Here is a 12,069-nt window from a genome sequence, read left to right as displayed (position 1 = left end):
TCGGTCTCTATTTCTGCTTAAACGACACAGAAACATCACAGACGCATCGCGCATTCGCAATGGCGTAAATTCAAGATGACATGTGTTCTTGCGAGAATTACATTTTGAAAGCTTTTTAAAACTGTTTCCTATTTTTGCAATGTTTCTAATTTGTACATTGAAAATTTAGAGCGAATAATTTTGCCACTCCCAGCGCATGATGACGTCACAAGTCTGATTAATTGAAAAAAAAATATATTTTTATAAATGTCCTAGAATAATACACCCTCTAAGCTCTTATGTCAGTTCCGTACTTGCTTCCGGTGTGATGGTTGTTTGAATAACTAAGTTTTATGAGAGCTGACCAAGAGTGCGTCCTCTGCGCATGACACGAATTGTTCGAAGCAGCATCCCACATGTGTTGTTTCGTTGAGGTAATACAGTAGGTTCTCCCCTTATCCTGTATAGTTACTCTGGTTTTCCTTCAATTACCGAATATATCTTTCGCCTTTTACTAAAGATATCCGTGGAGGAGAACAACATAATGAGTCTATAGACTAATTTTTTGTAGCTCTGCCTTACGGCGGGGCCCCCCAACAAAGAAAGTTAAAGAGTTATTACTCAGGATTATTTTTACTCCTTCTTGTTATTAAAGTAACATGCGTCATATCAACATTAAAGTTAGCAAAGCCAACATGCCTCAACTTTGTTTATGACTCAAGAGAAAATGCGGAGCTTCGACCGTCATTTGAGCGCTTCAAGCCATATCCCGACACCGGCCGTAAGAACGCCATGTACGTAGGAAGTTTCCGGATATATTGGCTGCTTGAATGACGGGAATTATCTGCAAGATAAAGCTGAAGTGTTGTGCTAATCAATCTTTATCACTTTATCATATACAAGGCGAAAATTATGCCTATGATCTAGACAAAACAAAAATTGCACAATCGCACCAGTTTTAATTTGAATAAGCCTATAGACAAAGGGCCACAGAGTGAAAAAGAAGCACATATGAATGTAGAAATGACTGTTATAAGTGACAAAAATAGCCTAACTCTAAAACATAATGATAAACTGCCCTGTCAATTTGTAATCATTTGCTTATTTCCTCCTAGAAATGCGGTATTTTTAAATAGTATCGGAAATTATTGCAAAAGAAACTAGGTACAACCACAATTTACTAAATTAACAACGCAACCAAGTATATTTTGTAAAAAAAAAAGATAAAAATAAAATAACATTAACAAGATTTAAGCCCTCGTACAACTTGAAAGCTTTTAATCTTAGAGTTTATGATTCTGAATTCGGATGAATGAAGAATCGAAGATGTTATTGTTAGAGTATGACTGCACTTGGCGTTGCCAAGCCGAAGATAAAAGCCCCCAACCTATAAATATGGAAACTACAAAACCTACTCAAACCATCCAACCAGCTGCAGGGCACATTATTATGGAAATTACCTCAAAATCACCCGCGGTTGTCACGTGACTGATTTAGAACAAGCGCAACTCAAACTTTAGGTCCGCCATTTTTGTTTTCTACCATAGGAACTTTTCTGGCGTCTTTCACGAGAAATATGAATTGGATCGTAACATTGACGATCTTTTCGTCAGTGTGTTTCTTTAAGGTAAGCATTTAATGGTTATTGCAGACGAGGGAAAGCCTATTTCGAGGGCAAACTTCTGTATTGTAGCGCTTCGCATTGGATTTGTGATATTTCGTATCATGAATTTTGAACATGCTGGCTTGTGCCTTCGCCTTTGAGCAACAGTCGTCTTTCTTGATTACGACTGTGAATTATCAAGTTAAGTAGTATAATCGCATCCTTAGACATTTTTACAGAGTGTTTGTTATCGTAAAAACATCGAGTTTCTTGTTGTTTCTGTATGCTTCGGTAGCAATGTTGGTAAACCACAACTATCCCCGTATTATTGTCCGTCCAAATTATGCTGAATTGCACAGTTTTAGTGTTGTTTGCCCCCGCCTTGATGGGCATCTACAATAAAGGGTACAATCCGGGCTATATCCTTTGACAAATCTCTTTTTAACTTCTTTTGAAACTTGATAGTTTTTGAAAGCTGGTAAAAAGAAAAACCCGCTATCCACGACGAGGAAAGTTTTTAATATTCTTAATTAGGCGCTTGCTGTATTCTCCGCCCGATATGCTATTAGTCTATTTCGATTTATTTCAATGGAATAGAGATTACTTCGACATTTATTCTCTTTCAGTTTTCGTCGTTTGAAGTGCCGGGTTTGAAACGAACATTGTAATGGGTTCTCGCGCAAGTTAACAGTGAAATGGCTTTCGTTCTTTAGTTGCGTTATTGTATTTATTTGTCTTATTTCCCCCATTTCACAAGTCGAATTTATCTCTTTCTTTACAGCGGAACTCTTTTAACCTGCACTTAATATTTCAGTTGATAAGAATATTTTGTTGATAAGAATGGTATCAATTCTTATTAGATGTGATGATATTTGAATTCTGTAGTCTTCCCGTTTATGTACTTATGTGTCATTCTAGGTTAAGAAAAAGTCATGAATTTGGCATTAAATGAAACACTAACGCAAACATTAGGGTTTTTTTTCTCTAAGATGCTGTGAAGTTTTTTTGTTTTTAAAAGGAAAAAGAATTTACAATAAACTTAAAAACTTTTTTTCAGGCTGTCTCAAATTTCTTTTTGTTTTTTTATTTCAAAGCAGCATAAGAAAATATTGTAATGTAGAATGTGATGAATTAAAAAAGTTGTTAAAATTCACGAAAAAAAGGATATGCATAAACCTCTCTCCTTTTTATTGGCAACTGTTATTGGGGAACTAATAAAAGTTAAAGTGTCGTTAGTGAGTATACTTCTATACTATTGAGAGTGGATTGATTTCCAGTTTTGTATTGGGTGCTCTGTCTCTCTGCTATTCCTTTATGCAATTATTTCAAAGTTTCTGTAACAAAAGCTGGCACATATAGCTGTCACACTTCTTTTGAGTGAGGCTATACTTGTTAATAATTGATAACATCAAGGTTTTCCATCTTTCCTTGCTCTCAACAAAAAAGGATTTTATTAAAAAAAACCTAAGTAATCTTTTTTGTCTGTTTAAACCACCAAAGCATTGTACAATTAAAGTTTTGTACAGTTATCAGATAAGCAGAAATTTTATCAAGATGTTATTTTGACCTTATGCTAAAATTAGAAATAACAAACATGCTCTTGTTTTCCTACTTCAAAACATGTAGGCATATTTTCCAATTAATTAAAACATCCACAATAGGTCTGTGATTCGCTTAACAAAGATGTTCTTGCCCACCTCAAATAGATAGCTAATAAGGTGTTTTGACCAGTCATTAGCAGCTATTTACTGTACCCATTTGAGGTCTGACCACATCATGACGAATACTGTAGTTGTCCTTATATGATTTGTCGATATAATTTTTATACTAATCTAGAATACACCAGATTAATAAAGGTATCCTGGAAGTGTCCAATCTAATGTTTTTCTACCATTGCTGTCTTTTAGTATGTTAATTGCTTATTGCCTTCAAAAATATGGGATACCTTATTACTTATATTAAAGGATTGAAAATGTCAAAATCTTCCCAGACTTACAGGGCGTCTAAATGTTTTTTTTTTGTGTGGAAACCAAACCGTTTCCAATTAATAATAATAATAATAATAATGATAGTGATAGTGATAGTGATAATAATAATAATGGTTATGATAATAATGGTAATGATAATAATGGTAATGGTAATGGTAATGGTGATAATAATAAAAGAAATCTCAAAATATTAAAAGTACATGTTTCAGCTGATTATATGAATTTTCATTGAATATACAAAATAACCTGTAAACCATAGCTACTCAGTACTCTGGCTTTAGGTATAGGGCATTGCATTTGTTATAACTACCAACGACATGACAGATATATAACATAATAAAATCTTGTCACTATAGCAACAAAATTACAGTATTCAGTAAAAGCTACATTTTCTGCAGAAACATCATTTATGTTTTACTTTATATATTTTGTTTCCTTCTTTTGCACCTTGTTATTACTGTATACAAACATCACATTCCCGTTGCTATTATGCAATGAATAAAACAAAGAAAATCTTTAAATCCCTTTTGTCTAGCCTTCCTTCCTTTAACTCCCGCCAAATACTGTATGTCTCTTTATAGGAGATATGAGCACAGGCTTACCAACCTCTCAGTCAGTTTCCAGTACCTAGCTCCAATATTTTCAGGATTGATCACCTCCTGTAATTGTCTTATATCTTAGAATAAAGGTCACAATAATTTCTTATTGATTTGTGATGTGTATTTATTCCGAATGAGCGGTATTTCAAACATGTGAGCATTTGAGGGATTTTGTGTTACTTGATGCCTCCAAAAATAAGTAAAGGCAGGCAACCTTTGGAGACATGGGATCAGATCAAGCGAAATACAAGTAAAATCTCGAAAAACACCCACCATAGTGCTGTAGTATATAAATGTCCCCATGTCTCCTGCGAGTTTCGGCCTCCCAAACAATCTCCTACCAAAAAAGGCTGAGTTTTTTACACATTTCGGCAATCCAGAGACGATAGAGGAATCTGTGGATGCAACATGCGAATTCAATGGACATGGAGACATTTATATTCTACCACACTGTGGTGGGTGTTTTTCCAAAAATTATCGTATTTCAATTCTGGCCGCTTGATCTGATCGCATGTCTACGAAGGCTGCCTGACTAATTTTTGAAGGCATCGAGTAATGCAAAATCCCTCAACTGCTCAAACGTTAGAAATACCGTTTATTCTGGATAAATTCACATCAAAAATCAATAAGAGTTTATTGTGACCTTTATTCTAGGATATAAGACAATTACAGGAGGAGATGAATCGTGAAAATATTTGAGCAAGGTACCGAGATTGACTGGAGACTGACTGAGAGTCTGGTAAGCCTGTGATATGAGAATGAATCATTTAAAGCATGCATTTCAAACTTCTCCAAATTTTAAAATCACTCGAAATCCTCAAACTCTACCCATCTTTCTGTTTAGGTGCTATGTGAAGATAGTGCCGAATCTCTACCCAAACATGAGCCTCTTGTAGCCATGTGGTGTGGCAAGGTCAACCAGCACATGGACATCAACACAGGGGAATGGGCGACAGATGAGAATGGACACTCCATGTGCTCTACAAGCACCAAACAAGTGCTGAAGTAAGAAGGCTTATTATCTTAGCTTTGGTGAAAACTGAAGCATTTATGCAGGCATTTCTTATTTTGGAGAAAGATGAAAAAGTAAAAGATGTTAACCATGTAGCAAGTGTTTCTGTAGTTTAAGGAGAAAAGTTTGACCAAACTTATAGAATTACAGAATGAAAATGCTTTCTACCAAAATGCTCGGAAGCCCTTGCTAATGTAGGAACTAAAAAAAATGTTCTTATTGAAAAGTCAGTGTTGAAATATATTCCTCTTTCCACTATCCCTACACAGACCACTTAGTTTTTCTACAGCTTCTCTGTAGTTTTTTAAATGCTCCCTTTTTGCCTTGTTCTCAGGTACTGCCAACATGTGTACCCCAAGCTCAATGTAAGCAATGTTGTGGAAGCCAACATGAATGTGACTATCAAGACTTGGTGTGATCCTAAGAATGTCAACTGCAATGCCACTAAGACTGTCTTGCCATACAGATGCCTTGGTAAGTAGAATTATTTTTATGTTGCACTAGCATAGATCGCATATTGTGTTTCAATGTTTTAGAACTGGCATTAACAGAGTAGACTCCCAGGGTGTCTTCTCACTCCCTTCTCTTCTCTCCTGCCCCTTATCCTCCCCCTTTATTGACCTTGTTTCCCCTCTCGTTTTCACACAATTTAATGCTGACCTCAACACCCTGGGTTCCTGAGGATGCCATTTTATATCCCCATTCTTTGTTTATTAAAGGTTTCATTCGGTAAGACAGCACTGTTGTTTTCATATCTAAGGAAGATTTCTGGGGATGACTTTTTTAAAACTTTACTAAATATTTGAACATCTAACCATACCTTAGAGTGTAAACTACCTTATTCATTGCCTCTTTAATCTGACTTATGCTTCCTACTCTCCTCCCAGTTGGCAAGTTCGAAGCTGATGCTCTTCTGGTGCCACCCGGCTGTCGCTTTCAGCATCTTCACCCCGGAAGCGAGTGCAAGTCCCATGACTTCTGGAAGATTAAGGCAGAGGAGAAGTGCAAGGATCAAGACGCCAATCTCAGGTATTATGGCGTCCTCCTACCATGCAACACTGGTCTGTTCACTGGTGTTGAGTTTGTATGCTGCCCGGTCAAGAAGCCAGATAACAAGCTTCCTTTCGAGAAGGTTGTTCCTGCCATTGAGGTTGAAGTGGCAACACCCATCCCGACCACTGCCCCGCCCGCCTCGATTATTGACAAGCTGGAGGCAGAGGTCAAGGAGTATGACAAGAAGATCATCCCTGCTTTGTTTGGTGAGTGGTTATAACAAGCTTTCAAAGAACTGTCTCACCTACATACACAATCTATGGTAAGGGAGTGGCTTTGTACCTCCTCTCCCTTTTGACTTATTCATAATGAGAAGCTTAAGGACTCATTTTATTCTCCCCACTATATGCACCTGATTTTTCATGCATTCTTGATCATAGCCCCCCCCCCCCTCTCCTCTGCCCCTTCTTCAACATGTAATTAATTTTGGCACCTCCCAAATATGTTTCGTATATGAAAACATTCCCTAGCTAAAAATAACTTATCAGGACATTTTTAGGACCTTGTTTTACTCCATCTTACTCAAACAATGCATTTAGACAACCTTACAGCCAGTTTTAATTTCAAGGCCTTCACAGGTTTCACCTGTGAGCCATTTACTCCTCCATCAGCAAAGTCATTTAACTGTTTTTTATTATGTCGTCTGTTGACACTCAAATAAAAAGGCGTCCACAAGTAGAACTTTCAACAGGGGGGAGAGGGGGGTGGCCCAGTAAATGTATTAGACATTATCTGAAAGGAGAAAATGCCTTGAAATGGCCTTTTGGGCCCCTTTGTTAAAAATCCTGGATATGCCGCTGGTCCTAATACAAAAGTGTGCATTAGTTGAGGATTGCTTGTTTTAACTGGGTTTACCATGTCATACAGGGTGCAACCTGACGAAGTACCGGGAGGAGCGCAAAAAGCTGAATGAGCAGCACCGCGTCAACATGAAGCAAGTTATCAAGCAATGGGAGGACGCAGAGAAGCGCTACAACATCCTCCACAAGGACGAACCCAAGCAGGCTGAGCAGATGATGGCGGGTATGTCTAATGCAGGTTTTCACTGGTAAAAGAAGTCAGAGACGGAGGAATGAGTGCATAGTAAAGAGCTTACGTGCATGTGAAAATTTCAAAGAGTGTAAGCGAAGAAAAAGGTTCTGTTCTCTCTTAGTTTGATTTATCAGTAGACGCTACGCGATAGTCCGCTTTACTGACACATCAGGCTAATTCTCTGTCTTCATTTACTTCTCATTTTTGTATCCACATCGTTCTCCTTCTCTCTTCGCCTTGGAAGCTTAAATGCCGTTGTGCTTAAGTAGGACGACAGTGGTATCCACTGCCCAAGTTCCACGGCCCCGAGGGTGGTCAGTGTATAAGTAATTCCATACTCCTGCGTTTGTTTCAAAGGGTACTGATCAATTGCTTGTTGACAGGCGTAATGGCGCGCTTCAAGGAGACCATCTCCACCCTTGAGCAGCAAGCCAAGCTGGAGCGCCAGCGCCTCCACGAGGAGCATCATCAGTGTCTGCAGATCCACATCAACGAGAAGCGCCACAAGACCATCAAGACTTTCCTCCGCGAGCTCAGGCGGGAGATCAAGAACCCAGACAAGATCCTGGCCGCCATGCGAATGTTCACGAACATTTGCAACGAGGACCGCGTTCACAAGTGAGTACTGTTATGTCTTGAATGAACAGCGGGCGCAGATAAACATCAATGTTCAAGGAGAGGTGGTTATTCGGGGGAGCCGCTTATTTCATAATCAGTGGGTTTTTTTGTGTTTGTTTGTTTGTATTTTTATTTATTGTGTAATGAAAAAATAATGTGGAAGGAAAAAATGTGCCATAAACTCAACAATATTCTGATGGATGACCACCAAATGCGGCCCCACCCCTCCCTTCTGGATCTGACCCTGCATCACTTGCTAAAATATTACCTTTCCATTGCATTAAAGCCTCCGTTACTTTAAAATCGCGAGCAAGCACAACCCAGAGATGACCGAGGAGATGCGTGCTAACCTCAAGGAGCATCTGGACAAGATTAACCAGCGTATGAACGACACCATGACCCTGCTGTACAACATGCCCAAGATCATGAGGAAGTTCGCCTTTGAGCTGCCCAACTGGGCCCCCAAGATCCCTCTCGTGAGTACTGGCCTCAGGCAGCCGCCATTTTGTCGTCCTTTGCCACTCATAGCAAGTAGAAAAAATCCATTTGCATCCGTCCATCTACAATACCTTTGAATGTTTTAAACACTGAATTTATGGAGCCATAGATAAAGTTATGTTTTTGAATTGTTATTTTGTAATTTCATCCATAAATGATGCAAAGCCATCTAAAGCAAAAGTTTGAAAAAAAAAAAAAACGCAATAGCTTTTCAAAATCAGCCGATGGAATTGGATGCTTTCTCGTTCTTGGTATCTTTCTAGGGTGACAAAATAGTTCGTTGTAGACAGAGAATCTTTTATGTAATCACCTGAAATACACAGCACGAAAAGTCGTGTTTACGGATGCTACAACAAATGCGTAAAGGCGAAAAAGACCTCATTTGCGTAGGTGTTGCTTTCACGCCGTCCTCACGGCACTGCGAAAAGATGATTGCGTAGCCGAAGAGACTATTAAAATGGTCTGCACCTTTTTTCTTGCAAAGACTCCAGTTTTATTCTGGGTAGGAATGAAAAAAAGGCATTTGAACCAGCCCCCTATACGACCATTATTTTTTTGTTATGGTCAGGTTTATTTAAAAGGTTAACATACAAGCGCTTTTGGGGCACTGCTCTCTCTTCGGGAAATGAACAACTGTTTCAGCAAACATCGATAAAAGGATATATATATAGCGAGAGACCGAAAAATGATATCGTTATATAGATCGTCATATATGGTCTCCATTTTATTGTTGGCTGGACCACAAATCAATATAGTTATATGGAAAACACAGTATCGCTAATATTGAGGTACCCCTGACTAAATGTCCCATCTCTTGGTATTTCAGCCGACTGAACCACCAACTGAGAAGATGACCGAGGCCCCGACCACTCCATCCGCGGTCCACGGCGAGGAAGACGAGAACAAACCTTACCGCAAGCACGAGGAGCGCGAGCGACACCACGGTCGCCACGGCAACAGCAAGAAACACCGCAAACACGACGAAGAGGACGAGCCCGAGAATGAGCGCGACTTCTTCGGCGAGCCTCGCTCTCCCGCCACATTCGCAGCCGTGATTGGTCTAAGCTGCGGCGCCCTCGTCATCATGATCGTCATCATCGTTGCCATGGCGATGAGGAGGTCACGTGGCAGCAGCGCTACCAAGACGGTTCTTGTTGACCCCGACGCGGACGGGAACTCTGAGAAGCAGCGGCTGACGGATCTTCAAGAGAACGGGTACGAGAACCCTACCTACAAGTTCTACGACTATTAGACTAGCGTGCCGCCACCTTAACTGCACTCTCTTTATGGGCAGGTTGATAGCGCTACAGTTAATAAGACTGGCGAGAAATGCGAACGGGAGCGTTATTGTGAAGGGCACGGGAATGGGATTTTTTGGTAAATTATCGAAGGAAGGTAAAGGGTTGACTAGCGCTAAAGACCAAGGGCTTTTCATGTACCCCTAACTTTTATAAGACTCGGTCCCCTGACCATATGCCAGTTCGCTAGGATCTTCTAAACGCTCTTGGGTATCAAGGTCTTCTGATTCTTGACGAATTGAGAAAAATGTTATACGCGTGGAGAGTGTAGCATTTATAAATCTTTCTATCCGCCCATTGCTCTAAAAGGAAATGTAGAAATAGCACAGGCCGTGGCACGGGCTTAACAAGATATATATACTCATTCTTTGGTTTGAATTTTCGTATTTGTTTTTACTAAGGGCTTACCATTAGGTGTAGTGTTTGTAGCAGTGAGGCTTTTCGACGCCATCTACTACAATCTTATCTAAGTAAAGGTTATTTAAGTAGCGTTAGTGAGACGTGTACATGTATAGATTAAGAACCTTTTAAAAAAGGGGACGATGCATTTATCTTTTACTATGGTTTATTCATCAGCAACTAATTATATTATGCAAAGGAACGCTTTTTATACGAGAAGAAAACCACGCAAAGTTTCAACAGCGCTACGCGAAGATACCAAAATATCGTAACACTAACATTCTCGGGTGCCGGTTTATTGTGTTGGCTAGCGTGGACTCCTAGTTGCGAAGGCGTTCAATCTTTCAAGTTCTTAGTGTACTCAACTGCTATAATACACCAGTGCACTGCAGCTCTAGCAGATTCAGTTATCCGCCAGTTGACTAAGGGCGCGTCTTTTTTTTTTCTATCATTCTGGAATGGGAATGGTTGGTAGAGAATGTTCAGAATGGCATTCAAGTCATTCTGCTTCAGGTAGCAAAATGGGTGGAATGGCCTTTATCCCATTCCGAAATGGGAACGTGCTATAAACAAAACGCGCGCTTTTTCTATTCTAATAATTCTCATTCCGGTATCACGAGTAAAAAAACCCGCCCTAAGACTGGTCTAGTAGGGTGGTGAGGAACTACGGCTTTCCCTTTCAACCTTTTGACTCCACCGTCATCATCACTAACATGATCATCATTATGATATCATCATCATTATAAGCATTTGTCAGCATCATGTTTACATCATCATCATCCAAGCTTGTAATCATGCGTTCCATTGTAACACGTGACCGGAAGTTGATTGATATTTAACCCCATCACGACAAGCCCGTTTTGGCAGACGCAACTTACTGTTTTCGGTAAGATTTAGTTTTATTTAAATTTGTAACTTAGGCTGCTGCTGCAATAAAAATGTCTTGAAAATACGTGTGCGATTTTAATGTGCCGTAATAATGGGTTCGAAATTCGTCTTTAGTCAATCCAGCGTTGTCCTTTCCAACTTGCCTCCTACGTCATTGTCTCTTTTTGTCACAAACTTCGCAAAGAAGGGTAATGGGACAACTGGGATTCATCCTCGGGGACGCTGGGTGCGTCGCGGAGATCGGGCGCACGGAGCGCGCGAGAAAGAAAAAAACACTGAAACTCTGAACTCTTTCTTTCGCGCGCTCCCTGTGTGCCCATCTCCACGACGCCCTGGGTCCTCGAGGATGACTGGGATTTGGTTGCTTGTGATGAAAGCAAGGCCACTTCTGAACTCTTACCAGAATGTGGTGTCACGAGCACGCCAGTCTGTTGGGATCACTTTGTGATCGTCATGAGCCATCACATTCTTTCCAGTTACAACCTTTCGTTTTCATCTGGATTTATAGACGAAACAATTTCGACTTTCGAATTTATTGAGGAAAATATATAAAATTACGACCCAGGGGCGGATCTAGCTTTTCGCTAAAGGGGGGGTGGGGGTGGCCAAGCGACCAAGAGGGGAGGGGGTAATTTTTTTTTGTTACATGTTCAATTCAATTATTTTATATGGCACCTTTTCATCTTTGATTCACGAGCATTGCTCCAAATACATTCATATTAAAAAGGGGGGGGGGGGATAAAACCCCCTAAACCCTCCCCCTAGACCAGCTACTGCGATCACTTCTCAGCATTACGATGGCCGACTTTCTGTCAGACAAGTCATCTACTACAGTTACGTTAAATATATATATATATATATATAGTGGTTGTGCATTGCCTTCACATTGCACAACCCGCACAGGACGTGTCCGAACAATTGGCTTACTGTGGCGCTGATCTCCCTTATGCCTTTTCGAGGCGGTAGAAATCCGAGGAAAAAGCGAGACAAATTAATTTCCCTTTGCAAAATATGGAAATACTGGATTTTTAAAGGAAAAATATAGGACATTTCTCTGGACTTTTGACCTTTCCGATTAATAAAAGCCTGCATGCAGGCGTTG

General features: G+C 40.0%; 1 protein-coding gene and 1 non-coding gene across 2 annotated transcripts; both read left to right on the top strand.

Moving 5' to 3' along the window:
* The first annotated feature begins 447 nt into the window (after positions 1-447).
* On the top strand, positions 448-570 carry LOC116621561. The gene has a single exon (XR_007313892.1). It is a non-coding gene; the product is annotated as a U5 spliceosomal RNA (small nuclear RNA).
* Positions 571-1,444: 874 nt separating this feature from the next.
* Positions 1,445-11,031, top strand: LOC5517332 (amyloid-beta precursor protein). Its single transcript, XM_001637304.3, has 8 exons — positions 1,445-1,606; positions 5,014-5,174; positions 5,516-5,655; positions 6,069-6,440; positions 7,102-7,257; positions 7,650-7,884; positions 8,171-8,360; positions 9,209-11,031. The coding sequence occupies exons 1-8, from the start codon at positions 1,556-1,558 to the stop codon at positions 9,632-9,634; spliced, it is 1,731 nt and encodes a 576-aa protein (XP_001637354.2). The 5' UTR covers positions 1,445-1,555; the 3' UTR covers positions 9,635-11,031.
* Positions 11,032-12,069: the final 1,038 nt, after the last annotated feature.

The sequence above is a fragment of the Nematostella vectensis genome, chromosome 9 (genome assembly GCF_932526225.1).
Source record: "Nematostella vectensis chromosome 9, jaNemVect1.1, whole genome shotgun sequence".
NCBI classification, from domain to species: Eukaryota; Metazoa; Cnidaria; class Anthozoa; order Actiniaria; family Edwardsiidae; genus Nematostella; species Nematostella vectensis.
This window is presented reverse-complemented; position numbering and strand designations above follow the sequence as displayed.

Excerpts from the sequence above, each read along its gene's own strand:
- LOC5517332 (XM_001637304.3), top strand. The coding sequence starts at position 1,556 with ATGAATTGGATCGTAACATTGACGATCTTTTCGTCAGTGTGTTTCTTT. Across the intron at positions 5,175-5,515 it reads AGCACCAAACAAGTGCTGAA|GTACTGCCAACATGTGTACC; the intron begins GTAAGAAGGCTT and ends CCTTGTTCTCAG. Across the intron at positions 6,441-7,101 it reads GATCATCCCTGCTTTGTTTG|GGTGCAACCTGACGAAGTAC; the intron begins GTGAGTGGTTAT and ends CATGTCATACAG.